At 49.1% G+C, this 25,089-nt stretch overlaps 1 protein-coding gene across 1 annotated transcript in view; it reads left to right on the top strand.

Moving 5' to 3' along the window:
• The window catches only part of tmtc2b (transmembrane O-mannosyltransferase targeting cadherins 2b), an 84,563-nt gene extending 60,123 nt beyond the window's left edge, over nucleotides 1–24,440 (top strand). Inside the window, exons 6-12 of the mRNA XM_079346021.1 lie at nucleotides 964–1,148; nucleotides 1,892–1,970; nucleotides 5,399–5,520; nucleotides 11,315–11,396; nucleotides 13,170–13,284; nucleotides 18,171–18,234; nucleotides 24,160–24,440. Of these exons, the coding sequence (XP_079202147.1) occupies nucleotides 964–1,148; nucleotides 1,892–1,970; nucleotides 5,399–5,520; nucleotides 11,315–11,396; nucleotides 13,170–13,284; nucleotides 18,171–18,234; nucleotides 24,160–24,339 (827 nt within the window). The 3' untranslated portion in view covers nucleotides 24,340–24,440. The remainder of the gene's footprint in view (nucleotides 1–963; nucleotides 1,149–1,891; nucleotides 1,971–5,398; nucleotides 5,521–11,314; nucleotides 11,397–13,169; nucleotides 13,285–18,170; nucleotides 18,235–24,159) is intronic.
• The last annotated feature ends 649 nt before the right edge of the window (nucleotides 24,441–25,089 follow it).

Below are 25,089 nucleotides of genomic sequence, written 5' to 3'. Positions count from 1 at the left end.
CGCAGGTTTGTTACCTGATGAGCACAAATTGCTCACAATCTGCTGCGATCACGCACTAAACGAGCTCCCCGCTGTCGGACGCATCAGTCAGCAGACGGACACAGAATTCCTAATCGTCTCTTCTTTTAGTCCCCGGATTAATTATAGACCTAATCAAGATCCAGGAAGACAAGAAAAATCTCATTCGGGATGCAATTGCAATTATTCAATCGGGAACAGCCGATAACGAGGTTAATTAATTACCTGGAGCGGCAGGCGGAATAAGAAAGTGACAGTCAAAGCCGTTTTTCAAGGTGACGCCATCGCTCGCTGCCTAATTGGGGAGAAATCCACGCTGGTTATTTCTTTGTGTGAACACGCAGAGCCGGCCGTCCTTTCACGGCGAATTCAAATCAGTTAAGAAAGCTGATGAAATTGGAAAACTTTCCTCGGTCCGTCTGTCGATGATCTTATCTGTTCTGCTTTCATAAAACTACATGAAGAAGAGAGATGGGACCTGAAACCATTAAACGCATCATCAGGTCGGGTGGATGAAATGATGCGAGAGCCGCGGCGTTTAAAGGAGAGACCGCGGGACAGATCTGATGAGACGTCGGCGCCTTATCGATCCGTCTCAGGTTAATTTATTCCGAGCGTGCAGAGAGGAACGTCTGCAGAGACTAATTACTCTGCAGCTCCGTATCGACCCTTCGATTCTGTCTGAGTTCGCTCAGGAGAAAGTCTAACGAGTAAAAGTAACACACACACACACACACACACACACACACACACACACACACACACACACACACACACACACACACACACACACACACACACACACACACACACACACACACACACACACACACACACACGCACACACTCAGAATCCATATTAATCCCAAACACAGAGTGAAGCATGAAAATCCCCCGCAGGGATTCACTTCCTGACTCCACGTTCACCTTGTCTTCGTCCCACAGCGGCCTACTTGAACACGGGCATCATCCTGATGAACCAGGGCCGCCTGGACGAGGCCAAGCGCACCTTCCTGACCTGCGCCGACATCCCGGATGAGAACCTGAAGGACCCGCACGCACACAAGAGCTCGGTCACCAGCTGCCTGTACAACCTGGGCAAACTGTTCCACGAGCAGGGCCACCAGGAGGTAACATTTCCCACAATGCACCTACTCAGAGATACCTTTTTTAAATACCGCCTTCACTCCTCAGGACGCCGCAGCTCGTCCTAATGTGGCTCTTTCAAATTAAAATCATCATGTTCAGGGACTCTTATTGTGAAGGATGTTTTGGGAATAAAACAGTTTAGAGCTGCAGAAGGCTTTTTTTATTTTGAAATCTTCTTGGACTGAAGACAAGCGAGACATCGGTTTAAACAACTTTAAGAAGGTTTAATAATAATATTTTTTTTTTTAAAAAAGGAATAAAATCAGTTCAATAAGTCAAAATAAAAAAATATATATTTATATCTCTCTATAAGAGGGATATTGAGAGGGAGCGTGATCATTGTGTGTGGGTGAATTGAGATAAAGAGCCTGACGCCCCTGAACACCTCCAGCGCTGGCTAAACTCACGCTGCAGGTTTATATTAAACACGAGCTGCTGCAGGTTCAATGAAAGGCTTTCATAGGTTGTTGGCGCTCTGCACAAACTTAACGCCTGACCACGACGCTCGCTTCAGAGAGAAAGACGCTCCAGATCCTTCTGCGGGGTAAATCACTGCAGCTCCACTCGTGTCCATGTGTGACTCGGCGTGCTAACAGCCGTGACTCTGAGCGACCCTCGATTCCACGCTGTCGGGGGGAGGAGTGAGTCTTTTCTCTGGCAGGGTCTCTACGCTCACTAATGCAGACCCCCCCCCCCCCCCCCCCCCTGATTGTTTGTTTCACAGGAGGCCCTCACAGTGTTTAAAGAAGCAGTCCAGAAAATGCCTCGACAGTTTGCACCACAGAGCCTCTACAACATGATGGGTAAGAGCTGTGTGTGTTGTTTCTAACGTCTCTACATGAAGCTCACTTTAAACAGGTTTTATTTATGGAGGACGAAGGACAGACGACTGTCATCAGTTTGACTCTGAAGTCTCAGAGTTTTTGGCGACGTGACGTTTGCACGTTTTGCGCTCATCCTCCATAGAACGGGGGGAGAACTGTGGCGCTGACACGGCGCAGCCTGCAGGGACTTCAGCGTGATGAAAGTGACGTGTTTTTTTAATGTAAATATCTCCAAACTCTAAACTTGTGATTCTTGATTTTAAACCTGCAGAATCGACCGTCTTCTTTCCTTCTTTCCTCGTCCCGCTCAAATCCAGAATTTACTCTGCATATTAACAGCAAGTCGTATGAGCTGAACCTTCACGTTAGTCTCTCTTAAAGATAAAGGAAGAAGAAGAAGGTTCATCTATGTGCAGCTTTAGTTTCTGTAAAACTTTAAAGGAGAGCAAAAATGAGAAACGTCTGATAAACGACCTTTAAACTGGGGTCATATCCAGTCGTGTTCATGAAGTCGGGCTTTGGAAATCTCCTCTGGAGTGATAAAGTGTTTTCAGCAGACTTCTGTAAGGTTTACAATATCTCGTTAATTAGACTTGATTTGCTTTTTTATTACAAGAACAACCCGGCTTATTGGCTTACAGCTGGAGAGCAGCTGCTGTCGGCCTCCTTAGACCTGCTTTTCCCCTCCTTCTCCCTCGTACACAAGCAGCTACTCACACACACACACACACACACACACTCACACGGGATGTCTGTAATCTTGGTAATGCCACACGTTTACTTATAACTTAGCAAAATGCGATTTGACAGAGCGACTGGAATGAAGTCAGAATGTGGATGAAAGCTTCAGTCAGCGTCTGCAGCCGCAGATCTGGGATTTCTGCAGCTTAGCGTCGTGTCCCTGCTGAAGCGATTTGCACACTTGGCACACCTGCTCACACAGGTTTCCACTTTGGGGGTTCCTGCGGCGCTCGCGTTGCTGTTCGCCAGGCGCCTCGGAGCGCAGGCCTGGGCGGTTATCTGCACCGTGCTGCTCTCGCTCCGGCGCTCTCTGCTGGGCCGAGGAACGCTCCACCCCCCCCGAGGAGGCGCTTTGCAGCTCCTCGGATTCCACGTCACTTCTAATCGCACGTTGATGTTTGTGCAAACCTCACGCCGAGATCTGCTGCCAGGAAGGCCAGACGAGCTGCTTTAAAATCTATCATGAGAAAAAGTTCACGTCAAAACAGACTTTCAGACTATTTAATTTGGATATATGTATTTCATGCTGAGTGCTTCGTGGGAAATATCTGTTACCCAAGCCGACATGCATCAGCACGTTTTATTTAACTGTGTTTTCTCATGAGGTCGAGAAAATGTTTTCAGGATCTTGACTTGTGTTTCTTGTTTTCTCACCGTAAAAACTTCAAACAAGGTGATTTTAGAAGTTATTCATCTGCAGCTCTTAAAGGAGCTCTACATAACTCTGCCCCCTAGAGTTTAAAATGGGTACTGCAGTCTAAACTCTAATCATCACAGAGATCTGGCTCCGCCCCCTCCTCTCACACAGCTCTGCATGTGGTGGACACTGTAGCTTCAGTGTTTAGCCAGCTCTGCATGTGGTGGACACTGTAGCTTCAGTGTTTAGCCAGCTCTGCATGTGGTGGACACTGTAGCTTCAGTGTTTAGCCAGCTCTGCATGTGGTGGACACTGTAGCTTCAGTGTTTAGCCAGCTCTGCATGTGGTGGACACTGTAGCTTCAGTGTTTAGCCAGCTCTGCATGTGGTGGACACTGTAGCTTCAGTGTTAAGCCAGCTCTGCATGTGGTGGACACTGTAGCTTCAGTGTTTAGCCAGCTCTGCATGTGGTGGACACTGTAGCTTCAGTGTTTAGCCAGCTCTGCATGTGGTGGACACTGTAGCTTCAGTGTTTAGCCAGCTCTGCATGTGGTGGACACTGTAGCTTCAGTGTTTAGCCAGCTCTGCATGTGGTGGACACTGTAGCTTCAGTGTTTAGCCAGCTCTGCATGGGTCTGTAAAGCTTCCTGCGTTCTAACCTCTCTCCATGTTTCATCTCCAACATTGATCCTAGTTTGAGCAGCTTTCTGCTGCTGGAGCTTATTAGAAACATGCAGAGGCTTTTTAGCTCGGGTACAATCACTTCTATCTGAAGCAGTTCCACTGCCCGCTTCCATCGCTGCAACACCTGTTCACCTGATAACTGCTCTCATATCTGGCAAACCCAGGGGCGTCCAAAACGGCCTTCAAAGCCCCGCCTACCTTCTCTGGTCCAATCAGATCCAGAGCATTCAGGAGCAGAATCTAAAGTCAGAAGGAGGACATACTGGCTGCTGCAGGTTTCCTTCATGATCACAGAGGACGGTCTCAGCTCATGATGTCGAGATAATTTGATTAATGAGTCAAAATCTGAGTAAAACAGAAAAGTCCTGATTTTTATGGTAAATACAGATAAAGATGAAAAGAGGTATTAACACTCATGATTTATAAATCTAAAAGTGGAGACCTGACTTGAGAAGCAGCCGTACTGTTCCTGACAGTGTGTCGACCTTTGACCCTTTGAAAATAACATTTCTATTCATCCCCTCTGGAGACGTTTGAAACTCTCTCAGCTGGACTCTCTGCAGGTTTGATGTCGGCCGCCTGCTGGGACCTTCCTCATCATGTAGCTGATTTTGTTTTTGGATTTCCAGCTCTGAAATGAGAAACATGAGGCTGCACTGATTGATTAAATCTTGAATATATTGGTTTGTCTTGCTTTACATCTCCGGGGACGCGTGCCGAGTCTGGAGCTCTCGTTGTTTCATCCTAGAACAAATGTGACACGCCTGTTTCCAGACGTATCTTTTACACTCTTATCTCGCGTCTGCGTGGCGATTACGTGTCGCACACCTGGTGCTTATCGCAGCTGCTGATCGAGGGGAGTGATTAGTTTGGATCCCTGCTGAGTTAAACTCTCGGAGGCCGCTTTAATCCAAACAACTTGTCGTCTCATTTGAAATCTGAACCGCGTTAAAACATTTCTGGTGAGATTTTAACAAGTGTGAAACATCCAGATTCTTCCCGTCGGCTTGTTCTGCTGTTGACTCGAGCAGTGTCGCGCTCATGTGGTCAGATTCCTGCAATAACACGAGTGTTATCGGACGGCTGTGAGAGGGAGGTTATTGTTGTTTCAGGTGTGAGCGGGCGGGCGGAGGCTCGGATCTGTTTTAGATTTTTTTTAACGCAGCGTGACGAGTCTCATTTTTGCCTCCTCGTCGTTTTGGTGTCCAGAAAAGAAAAGTCACGTGAGGATGTTTTGTGTCTCTGTGGAAAGAGACTCTGTCCCGGAGCATCACGCAGCTGCAGCGGCGTCATGATGTGTAATATGTTAACCTCTTTAACCCCCCCCCCCCCTCTGCCCCCCCCAGGAGAGGCCTACATCCGACTGAACAAGCTGCCTGACGCTGAACACTGGTACAGAGAGTCTCTGAGAGCCAAACCCGACCACATCCCGGCACACCTGACCTACGGAAAGCTGCTGGCTATGACGGTAAGACCTGCGTCCTCCTGCCTGGGTCTCACTTGGTGGGGGGGTTGGGGGGGGTCAGAGGGGGGGTCAGAGGCCACGTGGTGGGAAGGTGGAGTCACTCGTCTGTTGAGGGGATCGATGCTGTTAGCGTGGTATGAACTGGACGAAACAGCAGTGAAGGGAGCTTCTCATTGGTCAGGTTGCATGCAGCTGTGAATATTTACCCATGATGCTTTGCACATATCTAACACAGTTGAAATACCTCAGCTGACTTCATAGCAGCTCATGACGTCATCAATGATAATAACACACACACACACACACACACACACACAGAAGCTGCTCCACATGTCACGTAATGGAAAAATCACCATATAAGTGATTGGACACGCAACCCCAGAGGTCACCTGACAGGTCATGTGACGTGTCGAAACCAGGAACAATATGCAACTCATGTTAAAGGTGCACTCGACTCCAGCCGTCAGCCGAGGACGAGCAGAATAACTTGAAACCGACATGATGACGTGAAAGAGACGCACACGCATGTGGACACACACACCCAAACACAGAACGGACCAATCATAGGAGAGAGCAGCAGAACATCAATCTGGACCCAAACGGCGTCCACGTCTGACCTCGGCTAACTTTTCCCTCTTCTCATTCTGTACCTGCACTCCCTCACTTCGCTCGCTCGCTCGCTCTTTATTGCGCTCCCTTTCATCACCGCTGGCTTTTCATCGCCTCTCTCCGGCTTTCACTGATGGTCGTGATGTTCTCCTGCAGTCTCTACAGTTAATCAATAGTGTGTGTGTGTGTGTGTGTGTGTGTGTGTGTGTGTGTGTGTGTGTGTGTGTGTGTGTGTGTGTGTGTGTGTGTGTGTGTGTGTGTGTGTGTGTGTGTGTGTGTGTGTGTGTGTGTGTGTGTGTGTGTGTGTGTGTGTGTGTGTATGGGGGGGGGGGCTCGATTCAAACGCTCGTCCTTCCTTTGAGGTCGTAACAAGCAGCTTTAAAAAAGAGCAGCGGCGTGCGTGCAGTGTTGCTCTGCGGGGTCAGGAATAAGGAGCGTGTTTTCCAGCACGGCAGAGACGACTTCCTGTCCGGGTCACACGGTCTGACCTGGACTTAGAGGAAGCAGAGAAGCAGGCGTCTGAGTCTCGGGTTTACGGCGAGGCGGTCATGTGGTCGGGTCACGCAGTCGTCGGTTACAGATCGCAGCCAGATAGACGAGCTTGGAGTGGAGGATTAGCTGTCACTGAGGAGGATCGTCTGACTCCTGATGAGTCCTGATGAGTCCTCATGAGTCCTAATGAGTCCTAATGAGTCCTCATGAGTCCTCATGAGTCCTCATGAGTCCTGATGAGTCCTCATGACTCCTGATGAGTCCTCATGAGTCCTCATGAGTCCTCATGAGTCCTCATGAGTCCTGATGAGTCCTCATGAGTCCTCATGAGTCCTGATGAGTCCTCATGAGTCCTGTCATTAACGGACTCGAGCTTGTAAAGTTCTTTTCTTCTCAATTCTACGTTTTGATATCTGACTCGTTTTCTTTAGCACTGTTGTGGCGCCGATCCTCGTGGTTGTTGCACGAGAGGCGGGGTTACACCCTGGACTGTTCACCAGCCAATCACAGACAGACGCACTCACGGTCACACCTGCGGGTCATTTTAGAGTCAGCAGGTAACCTAAGGAGCATCCTCCTGTCAGACAGGGATTCAAACCAGCAACCTCCTCACTGTAAGGGGACGGTGATAACCACTGAACCAACGTGCATATGATGCTGCCTCCGTTGTTGAAAGATGCTCGTGGAGCTGACGTGAACTCGCTCTGTGTGACAGTAAAGTGTGTGTGTGTGTGTGTGGGGGTGAACACACAGGACAGCGTTCAGACTCGGGGAGCAGCTCATCTCACTGAACGCCGTGTTATTGATCCTGCAGGAGAGACCTGCTGAGCTCTGACCGTGATGGATGATGGAGAGGCTTTAGAGCTCCCATGATCCTTTGAGGGGAAATAACGCCATCAGAGGAGGACAGTTCGGACCCACTCGATCCTGCTAAACCTCCTTTATACAAAAAAAAGAAAAACATGTTTGAATTCAGATGAGCTGTGAACATGTTGATACACGTTTTTGGGGTCTTGAGGGACCCAATCAGAATCAACGTTGTTCACACACGTCGTCTCGGCTCCTCTGACGGCATGTCTTTCCATTTTCTTCGAGAGTAAAGCAGGAAATGGTCCGTCGTGTCCAAAGACCCCCCCACTGTGTGTCCCCTGTTGTCCATCACTGGCAGCGAGGTGGGCGTGTTGCACCTGAAACCACACCGCTGCTTGCTCAATAGATTGTGATTCTCTCTGAGATTATCGAAGTGTGAGAGGAAAGATGTTGGTCTCACTCTGCTGTCGGGGGGGGGGGGACGGGAGGTTCAGATCCCTGCAGGAGAGGTTGCACAGGCGGTGAGACGGTGGGTTGGCGTCGGGGTCAGAGACAGGTGAGAGGACGGAGCGATGGAGCTGAGGCTCACGGAGCAGAGAGGAAGAGAGGGTTCATAAAAACAGATCAGTATCACACTGACCCCCTCCACACCTCCGCAGACTCCCCCGGGGGGGGGGGGGGGGGGGGGGTCAGGATGTGTTTCAGGCTCTGGGTACACACCGCAGGTCAGAGATGGACACGGCCACCCTGCTGCTTTTATTGGATTCAGTCATCTTCCTGTCATTTCCTCTGCTTAATGTAAAGCAGGCTGCGTCCTCCTGCGTCCTCAGAGCGCCGCTACATCTGCTGCTAATCTGATGCTTCTCAGCAGATTGGAAGCTGAAAGGGAAGGATGTGATACGGACACAGAGAGGAGAGGAGAGCGAGGCGTGGAAGGACGATCGGCGTGCTGATATTCACGTCTTTCACCTTTTCTTAGGAGGAGCGTTTAATCCAACAAAGAGGGGTACGACTGACCCTCCTGTTTGTGGATTTAACTCCTACCTGTCACACAGACCAGATCAGATGGCACATAGACGGTCTGTGTGTTTACTGGTCTCATCTTTCGATCCTGTCAACGATTCCATTCGATATCACGATGCATCCTGAAGGGTTGCATCCTTTTTTTCCTCTCCTGCTGCACACGGCTACTTTTTCATCGATGAAGACGAGCAGTGAAGTCAACATGAACTCCCTTTTATATTATCTAGAAAGTTCTTCAGAGGTTGGATGATAGCCTTAGCTGTCCTTTAAAAAAAAAATGTTTCACCAAAAGATTTCAGCATCTAAAATGTAACAGGCCGGGGGGGTAAAAGCTTCCAGGAGCTTTCACAATCACACGGTGACTTTTCTCGACACATGGTTTTTAGTGTGCAACACGTTGGCTTCATTCTGAAACACTCGGAGACAAAGAACAACTTGAGGTAAATAACGTCTGACAATAAACACAAACCTGATCCGAGCACAGGAACCAGACGAAGCCTCCCCTGAAGGAAACACGATCCCTCCCTGTCAGCGGTGGATACGCTGCCCTCACACATGGAGAAAGTGTTTTCAATGTGCTCAAACAGGCCTGTTTGGAGATGTTCCCTTCATGACATCACAAAGGGCAGTAGCCCCTCCCCCAGGTGGGTGACACTCCCACAGCTAGGTGTTTGTTCTGCCCTCTGAGTCTGCCTTCTCACCGTAAACAATAGGACATGGAGCGAGAAAGCAGCGAGTACACCCGAGCCCTTCCAGAGAGGGGGCGTGGCCAGACACAGCTCATTTACATATTTAAAGCTACAGACACCGAAACAGCCTGTTCTGAAATAGAGGGGTTTATAGACGTGATCCTCTCCACGTTGGGCTTTAGCTGAACTCTCACAAACACACGTCGGCCTTTCTGATTATAACATACGCATTCCTGCATCCTTTGAATACATGACGCACAGAGAGGTGACGACGCTGTTCATGCTGAAGCCGCAGCGATCACTCTCTGGCTCCGGCAGCTCCATCAAACATACTCGGCACTCAGGCTGGATTTTCTGCAGCGTGAAGGGAAACGCCGCTCCGATATTTACAGTGGAAATGATGTATTTATTGAATCTACAGCTCGCCAAACGTGTTCGCCTGGCTGAGTAAACAGTCATTAATGCAGCTCTGTGCTGTTTGGACTGCAGCCCGTTCCTCTGCTTGAATAAACGGAAGTCTTTGCTGATTTTCCCTCCGAGTTCGTGAACCTTTTTTTTTTCTGTCTTTATTTGATTTGTTTGACCTCCTCTGATCAGTCGACACTTTACCGCATGCCGTCATAACCTCGGTGCAACTCCAGGTCATTCATTATTCATGCAGAAACATTGTCTTTAATTAAACACGACACTGATGGTGGCCATTGTTAATGCACAAAAAAAAAAAACAGAAACATCAGCTCGTACAGATGAGTGCACATTGTTAATTGTTAAAGAGATGACATCTGGTGCCCAACTGAGTGCAGAGATGTGTCAAGAGTCCCAGCTGGCACATCCATTGGCCAGCTGCTCGTGTTCTGTGTGAGCTGTGATTGGTTACGTGTCACTGTCTAAAGGACCGGAGGGAGCTTCAGTGATCCTTGTCCTCATCATGCTCCGCTCACCTTTCCACCACTCGTTCATTTATCTCTCTGCAGGCTTCCACAAACACTCCAGCCGGATCCTCCAATTACAGAGCCGGGCTGCCAGTGTCCTCGTTCTGCTCACGCACCGTTAATATTTAGAGACGAACGCGGCCGACAGGTCGTCCTGCTCCGTGCAGGTTCGGCTTGTTTTTAGGTATCTGCATCTTCACTCTGAGAGGAGAGGAACTGTCCTGCAGGACAAACACACGTTCGATTATATTCAGACGACACATCCTCATTTTATTTTGTTTTTATTATTTGTACAAAACGTCAGCTTTGTTCCTCCTGTAACTTTTCGTTCTTTGTAAAGGCCAAAAAAAAACGTCATAAATGGAACAAAATGGAATTAAAAGTGATGTCAAAGTGACATTTACTGACTTTATTTGAAGATGTTTGAAGTCATGCAGAGGCCGAGTTCTTCTCAAACAAAAACTGAGTCTCAGTCTTGACGGTCATTTTTTAACTCCCGCTGCGTTCGACTGACGTTACTGACTCTCTAATCTTGATGCTTTTTGCAGCGAGGATCGTTTGCATTGAAAATGGAAAATGTTCCCCCCCAATAGCGCGCGTAATGGTTTATTCTAATACATGCAAAGTGCCAGGGTTTGCTCTGCTGCCCAGTCAGAGATGCATTTAACCCTTTGCATGTGTGTTTTGACTCAACGGGTGGAGATCTGGCCGCGCGTAATGGTTTATTCTAATACATGCAAAGTGCCAGGGTTTGCTCTGCTGCCCAGTCAGAGATGCATTTAACCCTTTGCATGTGTGTTTTGACTCAACGGGTGGAGATCTGGCCTTCAGGACGAGACAAGTACCCGTTTAGAAAAATGAGGAATTTTACAGTTTCATGTCTAAATTTCAATCCAGCGAGATTTTTTAACATTGCTGAAGCTTTCGTCAGAATAAAAGACCAAATAATGTATAATAAGAGGATAAACAGATTCTCTCTCTCTCTCTCTCTGGTTGCACAGCGGTCGGGCCACACACACGGGGGAAGCTGCAGGTCTGCTCTGGGAGTTATTGAACAGATGAAAGTGAATGGGCCTTTGCCCCTGTCTGCTGCTTGTGCCGAGCATGACAAGTGTTTCCACGGACAGGACGACACTGGAGCTTGAAAGATGTCCACTCGTGCTCCGTGTGTCTGTCTGTGAAGATTTATGGACTTTAGCGTTCGTGTGGTGTTTCTATAAGGAGCTCTGTTTCATCCTTCAGGGGCAGAAGACAGAAGCAGAGAAGTACTTCCTGAAGGCCATCCAACTGGATCCCACCAAAGGCAACTGTTACATGCATTATGGTGAGTCACCTTTTTCTATTCCAAAGCTTTTAAATGTGACATTTCCTGATGTGACTCCGGCATCCTCGCACATGATCGCCGCCTCGAATGTTTGCACAAAGGCAGGAAGTGAGACGTTTTCGGGGAGGCTGTTGGGACAACAAACTTTTTCTGACCCTTCGGTCAACTCGTCCTCTGATCATCTCTGGTGTCGCTCTGTACGTGCAGCAGAGAGGATGATTTCCTCGCATTGTTCTCCCTCCACTGGTGGAGATATGGAACGTGACAGTTTCAGCATCTCTCGTCTTTTATTGTTCCCGTGACGACGGGTGTCACCTCTCAGATGTGGATCGCTTCTCGTGATGGCGTTCAGTGCACCCGCCTGCACGCAGTGTGACATTTAGAGCGATCAATGCTCCGGGTTAAAGGTGGACTCTGGATGTTCAGTGAGTCCAGGTTGTCACACGTAGAGGTTAACGACTCTGTTGGCGAGTATTGATGAGTCATTGAACAGAGAACAGGAAGTTGATTGATCCCGAGCTCGACACTCTGTTATCTACCAAGCAAACACCAGTTTAAAGTGTCAGTCTCTAAATCCACCAGTTTGCGGTCCTGCCACATCCTCTGCTGGTTTTGGTTAAAAGGTAACCATGGCAACTGACAGCGAGTGCATCGTGCTGGAGTCAGAGGTTCGAGTGCAAAGAGCGTCTCTTCTGCAGAATCCTGCTCATGGAGGCCAGGCTGGAAATATGAGGCTATGCTGCAACTGCTTGGGGCCCCAGACCAGAAGGGGGGCCCCAGACCAGAAGGGGGGCCGCAGACCAGAAGGGGGGCCCCAGACCAGAAAGGGGCCCCAAATCAGCCGCCTAAAACTGTGCACATTTTGCAATGGCGGTATTGGAAACATGGCCCCGCTGAAGGCTGGAAGGACGGTCCCCCAAAGTGATTTTTGCGGAAAGGCCCCCGACAGAAAGCCACTGACCCTGCGGACCAATCACAGAGCTCCATAGTTACATGTTTGTGGGATTCACACCAGGCTACGTATGCAGGGGAGAGAGGCGGACAGATTTCAGGAGGTGAAAGATTCATCTCGTCTGTGTATCACATCTTCACTGTTGTTGGTCTCAAATCAGTGAATCATCAATCAAACTAGTCGAGGGGGATGAGTTCAACTTTTTCCTTTCGTCTGAAGATCTCAGACGGAGCGGTCCAAACTCCTCACACAAGAAGACGGGTCGGCCCAAACATCAGACTCTGGTCTTATGTGACATCCTGAAGTGTAGAAAGGCGATGGAATAATAAATGCAGAGCTTGTTCTTTCCTTTATATAGAGACGTTATGAAAGTCTGAGCTCTCACTTTACACACGTCTCTCCCCTCAGGCTTTTACTCTCATCCACACTTATTAAGAAAAACATGCTGCGCTTCATATGGTGGTTTAGCATCCTGGTGCAGCAGTGGGGCTAACCAAGGTCAACAGGGAACTCATTCCTCTCCAGATCTGGGTCCGCCCTCGGTTCACGGCTCCGTCTCATCCAGGAGGTCCGCTGAGGTGAACCGCCAACACGGCCGCCGCGCCCGAAATAACACTCAAAGCTCCTGCGAGGCAGATCCATCAAAGTTAGCCAATCTGAACAAACGAGTCTGAGATGATGGTGTCTCGTGTTTCAGGAGATTATTCCAGGGGCCAGACGAGGCCGACCTCCTGCTCGGGGAGGGGAGGGGAAGCGGGGGGGTCTCAGTGGGGGGTCGCTCAGCGTTTTAACAGTGCTGCTGTTCTCTCCCGCCCTCGCAGGTCAGTTTTTGCTGGAAGAGTCGCGCCTGCTGGAAGCTGCAGAGATGGCAGAGAAAGCGGCACGCCTGGACAGCGGGGAGTTTGACGTGGTGTTCAGTGCAGCACACATGCTCAGGTGAGTCCTTGTCTTCATTTCACATTTCCATCCCCCCCCCCCGCTCCGCGTGCAGCCGATGGACAATCAATCACTGGATATAGTTTGCATTTTTGTGGAGGAGGTGGGTGGGCTGCAGTTCTCCGAGAGTTGATCCGCAGGCTTTACACTTCTCCTCAGCTGCTGTGATTCACTCGGCTGTTCTGTGTAATCCTCTTCTCTCGCTGCAGTGCCAGCCCCTGAGCTGCTGGTTTGTCTTAGCATGCTGCGTCGCTATGCATCTTCATACGCTCCCTCTCTGTCGGCTCTGGCTCCTGCTTGAAAGTCTGCCTCCAAATCAGCGCTCGCTTGAGCTGATGATCCTGAGCGGCAGAGCTTTAGCGGCCGACAAGCTGTTGTTTTCCTGAACGCGAGCCATGAGGGGAAATTAGTAAACACAGCCATGTGCTAGCTTACAGTATGTCGCGCCGCTAACCGAGTGAAGCTACACATTTTAACAGGACGAGCCAGAGTGGAGACACACGGCTCTGTTTCTCACCATGAGTAACTTTAATAGTGGAAGCAGGGGGGGGTAACAGCCAGGTCCCCAGAACAGCCAATAATTAACACCTCATGAACTGTGTTTGATCCAAACTCTTCAAAAACGGAGAAATGGATTTGTTGAGTCGGCGCCTCCAGGAGGACTTCCTGCCTGAAGACGTGCAGGTCACATGGTGAAAACTGTGTGTAGATACAAACCTGACAGAACAGACGTTCTCTGGAGATCCAGACGGTTTTTGCTTGGGGGTGGGGGGGGACCTGGACTTGGACCTGGACCTGGACCTGGACTCTAGTGTCTGTACATGGGGCGTGCAAACTAACCACTAGGCCCAAGGGAAGATGGAATTCTTGTTTTTTCAAACGAATGTTAGCCCAAACAAAGTCTCCGACTTGGGAAGTCATAGCGGGGAGACGGCCACGCCAACCCACTCCCCCCTCCATGGAGGCGTGGCTAACAGTTAGAGAGGGAGATGGAAAAAACATGTATGACCCATGTGAGCGCTGTCCGTCCGTGTGAAGAGCGAGCTTTATTAAGTTATCACTCAGGGATGTATATCTGGTGAGGAAATCTTTAATATGTGCAGGATGCAGCTTCACGCAGAGCTCCGCCCCCTGGCCGTCTGATCCCGCAGGTTCTCTAACCCCCCCCCCAGCGGCTTCTGGCACAGAGCGCCTCCTCCAGGGTCCAGACCTCTGGCAGCCAGAGGGAGCTTCACGCGGCGCTCCTTCTGAACTCTTCTCCGTCTGCTTGGCGTGGGGGCCTCACTCCTCCACAGCTCGGGTTCTTTATGTGTTTGTGTTGGACGCAGACGTGGAAGGCCGCTCGGCAGGAGGCGGCCAAGTCATTCTACACGGGAGAAAGGAAGCGATTCAAAGCAGAGGAGGATGCTCTCAAATGTTCAAATGTCTTTTATTGCTCTCTGGGGCTGATGCTTTTTGACCACTCTGCTTCCAAACTAATAATTTCCGTCCACCTTCTTTGAAGGGATAGTTTCCTTTTTTATGATTTACGGTGTGAATGTAGAGCAGGCTGTTGAACTGGTTTGTTCGATATCAGAGACGTTCATGTTGTTAATCCTCCTCCGACAGGACAGGAGAAAACAAGTCTCCTCAGGTGATGCGTTCACAGTTCCCATTCAAACCACGTGTTTTCTATCCTGAGCCAATAAACCTGAGCGTGTCACAATGTTAGATAAACCAGTTTGTGGTTGCAACTGCACAAATTCTTCATAGTTGATTTCCTTAAAATGGTGATGGAGGATGTAACGCACATCCCTCAGGGAAGATGTGTGTGTGTGTGTGTGTGTGTGCAGCGTAGCATTTTAAAAGAGAGAATATTGCTTTGCAAAAAAAACCCCACAATTCTGTTCTGAAGACGGATGGTCTTTGTGTTAAAGCATAAATATGTGGCTGTTGCTGAGAGTGCATTTTGTTCTTTGAGGTCATTCGTGTCCAACGATGTGGCGCTCGCAGGCCGGCGTGTCAGCGCGGTGATTTGTGCACGTCTGGGGTTAATAAAGCATCTGCAGACACCAAGACGTCCGCGCGCACAAAGATCAGCGGTCCACTTGCTGATTTGAAATATTCTCTCCTCCTCCGGGGATTGTTTCCCGTCTTCATCCCGTCTCCTCCTTGTTCTCCCTGTGCTCTGACTCGCTGCTCGTCGGGTTTGAACCCAGCCGGTGGTTCACATACTTGGCTCAGCGTGTCCTGCGGCCCCTCCTCGGGTGGTGGCGTGGCAGCTCTCCAGCTCTGCTCTGATAATGTGTTTATAAATGTGATAATGATATTATAGAATTAGATTTGGCCCTTGTCCCCCCCCCCCCACAGAAGGTCACACTGTCTAAATATTTTGCTGGCAAACAAACATGGAGTTGTGGTTGGACAGGAAACCCACATTTATAATCTCCGGACAAATTCGGCAACACGAGTCTGTGTCTGGATCGCTTCAGGAATGTGAAACGCTTTTTTGGAAGAGAGCTGGAAAAAGTCAGCTGCGTAAAGAAAAGCTAAGCAGCCGTGGCGTGTTCTTCTGTATCTGAACTATGTCTGTGCTCAACATGTGGGATAACTCAGCTGAAGCTTGCTTTCACTTTATCGGCTGTTAGCATGCTGACGTTAGCATTTAGCTCATTACAAAATGTAGGTAGAGCTGCTCTCTTGTGTTTAAACTATTACAGCTAAAATGACTTTTACAACTCGGTCTGGAGGGACCCGGGTTGGGAACCAGAAGGTTGTGATTCAAGTCTTGGTTCTGGAGTCTCTTGGTACCTGAAGGAAGAATAAACCAGGGACCCTCCAACCAGCGTTCGTTCATCCCCATCACGTCTTCCTGTTTCCTTTTTCTCTCCTTCAGACGGATCGTTCCTCTTCATTTTTCCTTTTTCACTTTCAAAGACAAACTTCGGTTTCCTCTGCAGTAAAAGCAGGATGGGGCCCCCCGTAGGGAGGTCTCCTACTGTCGTTGCACATTTTAGGTCTCTGCTTTGGTTTCAGATGTTTAATCAGTCAGGGGTCCCTGCTGGTCTGGTCCTCCGCTTACTACCCCGAATTCTTAGAGAATTGTGATGTGTTGAATCCAGTCTGTCCAAAAACCTGATAGGACCAATCACAGGAGGAATAATCTAACGTTAGGGGGAGCCTCAACAAAGCTCCCTGATTGGTCGAGGCTCGAGCTTTTTCCTTAAACAAAATCAGTGATTTGCTTGTTTGTTCCACTTTGAGCACTTCTTTAAAGCGAGCACAGCTTGACGACGTCGTATGTGGCTGAAGTTTTTTACTCATTGATTAAAAGTATATTTTAACACATCAGACAGTGTCTCTCAAACCAAACAGTCACAGTGTGTGTTTACATTGGCCCTGCCTCCATGGAGCGTTCTCCTTTCATGTCGATGATCAACCCTTAATAGGCTGCGACAGCCTCAGTGAAACTGTGGCTCCAAAGACCCCCCCCCCCTCTCCCTTTGATCATTACGACTCAGGGGGCTCCACAGCCGCCCGCCGGCGTCCACCCTGCCCTTGACTTCGTCAGAGTTAAACAGTTACCATGAGTGCAAAGCATGCAGCTGCAGGCCGCAAAGGTGAGCATTAATAAGAGGAAGGGTCCTGTCACAGAGGAGCCACAGGTCTGAGGAGAACAGTAGGCAGAGCGGGGGGGGGGGGGGGGGGGGTTGGAATAATTCTTTTAATATCAGGCGTTCCTGCTCGGGCTGCAGATTTTATGCCCTCAGGAACATCCAGTATTTTCGGTTCCGGGACGTCACGCCGACAAGCCATCTGCTCGAAGTGCGTTTTTGTCACTTTGACATATTCAGTTGGTTTTGGTGCGTCTGTGACATCGACTCTGATGTCCTGCTTTCTCTCAGTCCGTACAGTTCATGTTCCTCCGGTTGTAATCTTAAAATCGGATTTCTCAAAGTTGAGCCAACACACACACACACACACGCATCACGTGCTCGGGGGTCGATTTCCTCTTGGACCCAAACTGCTCTACGATTCAGAAGTTTAGAAAACAAACAGCTCCTCGTCCTCAACGCCGCCGACAGGCTGCAGCCGCCTCCCCTTCCTCCATCGGCCTCGACTGCGTGTGAAATCCTCTTCATCAGCATCAGTTTGATGTTGAAACGTACTTTTTTGGTCCCCATTCTCGGTTCTTCTCAGCATGTTAGCATAGCTTCTTAGCAAGATGGCGGACGTTGCTTTTAGTGAGGTCCCGTGAAAACATGAGAAAACATGAGAAGGAACTGGCGATGTAGTTTCATCCCTGCTAACCAAAACATCCTCCGATGACGCAGAATGACGATGTTTGCATCATGGCGTCCTTTCAGAGAAGAAACACTGAACGCTCCCGCCTCAGTGGAAAGTTAGCGCTGGATGCACGACCATTAAAAATGCTGCCAGGTTTTGAGCAAAAGCCCCAAAATAAATCTTAAAAAAAATAAAAAAATAAGGGTAAGGGCAAAAGGGTGAAGTACCCCTTTAAATGTTCTGTGTTTTCCACTTTCAGTTTTCTGCATTCATCCAGCATCTGGAACCAGACTCGACCCCGCCGGCTTGAATCTGAAATGCACAGTGAATATTCCTGAGTTTCCTTCAAGTATCCAAGAAGCCAAAAGTCCTGACCTCCAGGTTCAATTAGAGCACAAAGTGCTTACTCTGCACTGCTGCGCTCAGACGTTATGGAGTGAAAGATGAGAGAGAGAGCTGAAGGAGATTGGATGGGCTTCTCTCATCCCTCATGCTGCTCCTTCATGTTATTTTCTCGCTGACCCCTGAGTGCCAGTAAACACGCAGGGTTCAAGGCCTCATCCCGAGCCAGCAGCAATAAAGATGAGTAATGAGCGCCTCTCTCCGTGTTTCTCTTGCAGACAAGCCAGCCTGAACGAGGCCGCCGAGAAGTACTACGGACACGCAGCCAGCCTGAGACCGAACGTGAGTACAGCCACCACCAGCTAATCATCCCCCATTACTATTTACTCAGCCAATCGCAGTCAGGGTACGGCCCAGTCTGCCTCGCCACAACGGCCCTCATTGTCAGTGGAGCTCAGGAAACGAGGGCTGCCTCTCTGCTGAGCGCAGAGGTTTGTTTGTGTAGCGTCCATCACCGACTTCAAAGGACGAGCCAAGGTAAGTAGATTGGAAAGAATAATGATAATAACACCCGGTCCGGACTCTGACATGTTGAGAATGAATGGGCTCCAGTCTTAGAAGCTCTGGCAGGAGGGGGGTCGGGCTGTTTGAGCGAGGGAGGGAAACATGTTTGGCGTGCGGTCACCCTGTTTGTTCTGTGTTTTGATTAGAAGGAATCAGCTCGGGATTAATGATCAGAAGAGATCTGGACAACATTAAGCAGACAATGAAGTTTGGTTCTGAGTGCACACAATGAACTATAACGTATACAAACAATGACAAACAAAAGCTCGGGCTAAAAGTCAAAATGTCCACAGAAACATGAAACTAAGCTCGGATCCTCTTTGTGTTTCTCCGTGCAGATGTGCACGCCAGTCGCTTGTGTATTTTAATTCAACCCAGATAAAACAAAAATCTTTTCCTCAAAGCTTTGGATGCAAATAAGCTGTTTTCTTAAATATGTTGCAAAAGATATTTAGGCTGTTGGTTATCTTTCGATTTGCTGTAATTCAATTCATGAAATTTGGTTTGGTGTGCGTTGGCGTCCCCCAAAGGCCTGTGACCGAAATACACTGAAAACACAACGTCTGCCCCTTTAAGGCCACATGTTCACATTTTCTTCTGAACAGAAAGGAACATTTTTTTCAGTTGTTTTCAAAGAGAGAAAAAAGCAGAAAGCGTCTGCCGGGAGAAGAAGCGCACCTTCTTTTTTTTGTGCGGCCGCTCGAAGCGCTCAAGACGAAAGTTTTTAAACCTTTCAGAAAGAGCTCGGCTCCTGCGACGCTGAACGGTTCACAATTATCACAAACACTTTTTTATCTCTGTGATATAAAGTTAAACACAACGTGCACGAGCAGAAGGACACAGATTCGTGATTCTCCGTCGAAGTGAGCTGCGTCCTCAGAGAAGTACTTGACGTGCACCAAAGAGCCGAGGACCGGAGTCAAATCTGGGACCTGCGGGGTCACCGGTGGCGCAGCGGCAGTGCGCGCGACCCCACGTATTGAGGCTCAGTACTCGCGCGCGGGCGGCCCGGGTTCGCGTCCGGCCTGTGGCCCATTTCCCGCATGTCTCTCCCCACTCTCTCTCCCCCTTTCCGACTCTATCCACTGTCCTCCCTCTATCAATAAAGGCAAAAAGGCCGAAAACAAAACTTTAAAAAAAAAAAAAAAAAAAATCTGGGACCTGTGGGAGGAGTTTGGCGTGCGCTCCATACCTAGCGAGCTTAAACAGGCCCCTCCCATTGAGGCGGTCTGTGTGAAACAGCAGCTGCCTCTTAAAGGCCCCGCGGTTGTGTTTGTTCGGTCACTTTCACAGGACGGCTTCTTGGACACTCTTACTGCACAAACAGCCATTTTATTGTCCTCATCCAAACACCGAGGCCCCTCTCTGCACCGACTTGGTCACTTTGGCTCGGATGCCTTTCGCCCATTAATATTACTTACAGCTGAGGCACGATTGTAATTCAGCATCCTCATCCATCTTCTTTACTGTTATTCTTTGTTCTTTCCGATACGACTTGACTTAAGCCATGTACCCTGTCCATCTTCATTTGTCATTTCATGCTTTACTGCGGCCTGACTCTTCCCTCTCCAAAGGTCCCTGATGTTTCTTATTAAGCCCATGTGTGAGCGCTCTCTGAGTGAGAGAGGACAATTGCCTCCATTCAAAGGCTTTAGTCCTTCAGTCTCTGGACGGGCTAAATCCCGTCGGATGTTTGGTTTGCTGGTGGATCTCTGACGTCTGCACATCCTTTCTGCCTTAATGCCAATCTGAGGCCGTAATGGCGAGGTCTTTCCAGCTCAACTCCGGACTCTCACAGTCTTTGTAGCATGTGCTGCTTTACGGTCCAGGTTAATACGCTCCACATCTGGCCTCTCCTCGGCTGCTGCACGCCAGCTTTCTGCAGGGTTCGGAGGCAGAGAGGTTACACAGCGGCAGGAAATTAGGGAAAAAAATGAAAGCTTCTGACGAGGGAACATTTCGCAGAGTGTTATGAGTGTGAGGAGTAGGGATATAAATCACTGAAGCCTGAGATGTCCAGAAGTGCAGGAGAAAGGATTTGGTGAGGAAAGGTTGGGAGTCTGCTTCCAGTGAAAGAGCTGCAGCTGCACTGAGAGAGAAGTCCGGATAGAGGGGTCTATGAGGTCTCTTTAGACTCATCAGTGTCTGTCCTCGGTGACAGTCAACATCGACGGGACTCTAATTCAATCACTAAATAGTTTTAAGTCCTCGGCAGAAGAAGAAAGGCCGTACATCACCCCGGGATGAGAAGCTTACAAACGTTCGGTTGGCTTCGTTTATTTTCATACAGCAGAGACAGAGTCGCTTCACAATCTGATTCCCCCTAAAAACCTGGTCCGTGCTTTTATTTTTAGTCGATGAGATTATTGTAACGCACTTTTTGAAGGTTTGAAAAATCAGCTCCAGCTCGTCCAGGATGCTGCAGCTCGAATGCTGACAGAAACACTTTAATCTCCCTTCAACCCATAAAAACAAAGAATTCATTTAACTGTCTTCAAATCCGTGAATGGTCCCGCCCCTTCCTACATTACCCACATGCTCGCTCAATGCAGACCCCTGAGATCTCTCTGGAACCACATGACCACATGACCTCAGATCTACTATAGGTTGTTTCTATAACAAACTAAAAACAGTGACTTCAGACTTTAATTGATTGTGATTAGCCAGTTAATGCCTGATGTGAAACTTTGAAGGTTGACTTTAAAAATGTAGAAAACTCTCATCTTCATGTTGAGTCTGCTGATATTCTCATAACATTGTCTCCATGGCAGAATCAGTCATGTCCTCACGTCCACCTGCAGTTTACATTCCTAGCTTGCAGACGGATCCCTCCTTGTAATTCTGTGGTTTGACCTTTGAGTGCAAGGTCAAACACAACCTAATTATAGTGCAAACTGCCTCAGAATTAGCCGAGCATTAGAGGCCAAAGCTGTGAGGGGAAAGAACAGGAACACGAGGAATAGATTACTCCTGGTGAATGATGTGTTTGCACTTCATGAAACCAGCTGATGAGTCGATCTAAAGCAGCCCAAACGTGAACGTGAGCCGAGTGTTTAAGGTACATAAAGGATGGTCGCAGAGTCTGACAGTTTGATTCTCCCTCTGAGAGATGAATCACTACTCGGCCTGTTGTTTCAGTTCAGATCTGATCGCACGCCCAGCGCTCATCACGCCGTGACATTCGAGCGTTTTAAGACGAGGGTGGAGCCGTCTAATGAGCGAGGGAGATTCATGCAACATCCAGAGGTTGTGCCGATCAATCACAGCCTCCCTGTCTCCCTGCTCTCTGATGAACCAATCACAGGCCTCCCTGTCTCCCTGCTCTCTGATGAACCAATCACAGCCTCCCTGTCTCCCTGCTCTCTGATGAACCAATCACAGGCCTCCCTGTCTCCCTGCTCTCTGATGAACCAATCACAGCCTCCCTGTCTCCCTGCTCTCTGATGAACCAATCACAGGCCTCCCTGTCTCCCTGCTCTTTGATGAACCAATCACAGGCCTCCCTGTCTCCCTGCTCTCTGATGAACCAATCACAGGCCTCCCTGTCTCCCTGCTCTCTGATGAACCAATCACAGGCCTCCCTGTCTCCCTGCTCTCTGATGAACCAATCACAGGCCTCCCTGCTCTCTGATGAACCAATCACAGGCCTCCCTGCTCTCTGATGAACCAATCACACGCCTCGCTGTCTCCCTGCTCTCTGATGAACCAATCACAGGCCTCCCTGCTCTCTGATGAACCAATCACACGCCTCGCTGTCTCCCTGCTCTCTGATGAACCAATCACAGGCCTCCCTGCTCTCTGATGAACCAATCACAGGCCTCCCTGTCTCACAGCTCGTCACCACTGACAGAGTTTATACTGAGAGTTTAGTCACCGCTGAATGAGACATGAGACGACGTCGTTTTCTTCCACTTCTGGAGCAACGGGCGCTCGTGTGTGTAAGTGAGGGGGCGTGGCTTAAGAGGGGAGGGGCTGCAGACGGAGCACTGAGGGAATAAAGATGACCACAAATAACTCCCTTTAACATGCATCAAGCATCATGGATGGAAGTCATTTGTAGGTTTTAATGTCTCCTCTGATTTTATTGTCGTGATGAATCAGCGAGCTTCGTCTGATCCTTTTTTCTGCTCTCTCTGTTCCTCCTGCTGTCGTCGCTGCTTCACTCGGCCTCGACGCTCCGCAGATCTTTAGAGACATTCATAAAACGCTTTTCATGTTTCTGTGAGAGTGACTCTGATCAGTTAATAATCCATGACAAAGAAATGAAGGCCTGTGGAACAACAGGATCATGTGCCGTGCGACGTGATTTATGTGGTGATAATTACAGCAGAGAGGCCACATGATGGGACTGGTTCATTTCAGCATTCCTCGTCTCCATGGGATGTGATTCCAAACATTGGGAGCGTCTGAAGCAGTAAAACAGTAGCTCCACTGCAGCGCTGACGTCTTCTCCACACGTCCAAACAAAATGGACATCAGATGTTGTTCCTCTCTCCGCCTGCGTACTCAGAAACTTTCAAAGTGATCTGGAGCTTTTTCCTGCGTGATTCACCGCTCCTCTTCATGTCGATGACTTTGCCTCGCGGCGGCGGCGGCGGCGGCGGTGGCGATGGCAGGACTGGACATCCGAGGGGGGGGCGGGCGGGGCGGGGGGGTCTGTGTGTGTGTGTGTTTCAAACAACCGTTTGTAAAGCGTTTTTAAAAAGAGCACACGGGATCGTGAGCAGGATTTGTCCACACTTCCTCGCCGCTGAGGTGGAGGTCGTGCGTGAACGAGGATGGCGGTGATTGAGTGTGTGTGTGTGTGTGTGTGTGTGTGTGTGTGTGTGTGTGTGTGTGTGTGTGTGTGTGTGTGTGTGTGTGTGTGTGTGTGTGTGTGTGTGTGTGTGTGTGTGTGTGTGTGTGTGTGTGTTCTCAATAACGAAGAGCAACAGCACGTTTTCCCCGCTGGGATCACTAAAAGAACAATCCTCAAAAGTTTTACTTTTAGGTTATATTTGGTTTTTTTACTCGATAACTTTCCTCGCTCGTTCCCTCCGACGCTTCCTCGTCCTCATATCCTGATTTCCCTCTGATCATTGTTTGCTTGTTTGGAGTCCAGAGATTGAATCCGATGTGTCTGCATGATGAAAAACAAATCCCCGCTCCCACTCTGAATGATGTGAACCCTGAAGTGTGTATTCGGAGGCCTCTGATGTTTAAAAGATGAATATTGATTAAATCGTTCTTTTATCCAAACAGGCCGTCGATGGAGGGCAAATAAATGTGTTTGCGATTTACACATAAATATCTCATAACTCACCAGCGTGTCCTGTGTGAATGTGTGTGTGAATGTGTGTGTGAACGTGTGTGTGAACGTGTGTGTGTGAGTCCTGACTGTCTGCAGTGAGGGAGAAGCTGGAGTCCTGCTGGCTGTGTTGTTGTCAGAGCTGTGTTTACAAAGGGGTTGGAGGTGTGTTGCTCTAGGAGAGCGGAGGCTTCAGTATGGAGGAGGTGTGGCCTAATTAGCTGTAAAGCTGTGTCTATTAAAAAAAAAGGGGGCGGAGAAAAAAGGCGCTCATTACGAAAAAAAAAAAAAAAGACTCTGGGCGCTATCTGCTGCAAACACTCGACTCGTAAAACAAAACTAAATAATAAGACGCTGTGGACCCGGCGTCCAAAGGCTACCCTGAGTTCTAACGTCAGACTCTCTTCTGGTTTCAGTATCCGGCCGCCCTGATGAACCTCGGGGCGATCCTCCATCTCAACGGGAAGCTGCAGGAAGCCGAAGCCAATTACCTCCGAGCGCTGCAGCTGAAACCAGATGACTCCATCACCCAGTCCAACCTGCGAAAGCTGTGGAACATCATGGAGAAACAGGGCCTGAGGACCAGCGGGCCCTGAGCCCGGCCCGCCCGCCCGCCTACCTGCCTTCTGCACGCCACATCTGGGGGGGCTCCTCTCATGACCGAGCTGTGCACGCTCCGCGGGGCCAGCAGCTCGTCCTCTCACAGGAAACACTTTTCATTTGACGACTGCAGCACTTAAACTGGACGTGACAAAAGCTGCATCCCTTTGTTTTGTCCCTCCGAGGGAAGGAACCCCGCCCTCAGCAGGGCGACACGAAACCTGATCACATGTTCAAACGTGATCATAAAGAGACATTTGGTAAAACAGGGAGAATTGGAAACCATCCTAAAGCTCTAAATGAATCATGTTAATTAAGTTACGTCCACATCCTCACTTTGAGATTTCAGGCGCAAAAAAAAAAGAGACAATTAGCATCATCTTTGAAAGCTATGTGTAGCAGGAGTTGTGATATTTAGTGTAAAAAGGGAAAATATTCATTAGAAGCCATCACAGAGGCCACCGCTCGCCGTTTCCTGCTCTGCACTGAGGGAGGGAGGGAAGAAGCCAAGTCGCCATGGTAACAAAAGAAGCTATAAATGGAAATATATTAAGCTAACTCCGGTTGGGAGTGCCGCAGAAGGAAGGAGGCAGGTACACGTCGACGTGGTCAATGTGCGTGACGAGCGGACGACGGAGATCAAACCAAAATACGGGACACTACGCCGACGCCACACGCCGTCCGTCTCCGACAGAGCAATGCTAAAAGACATGAGGGAAAATGTTGTAACGCCTGCGTCGTGTTTG

Source organism: Symphodus melops, assembly GCF_947650265.1.
Source record: "Symphodus melops genome assembly, chromosome: 6".
NCBI lineage: Eukaryota > Metazoa > Chordata > Actinopteri > Labriformes > Labridae > Symphodus > Symphodus melops.
This window is presented reverse-complemented; position numbering and strand designations above follow the sequence as displayed.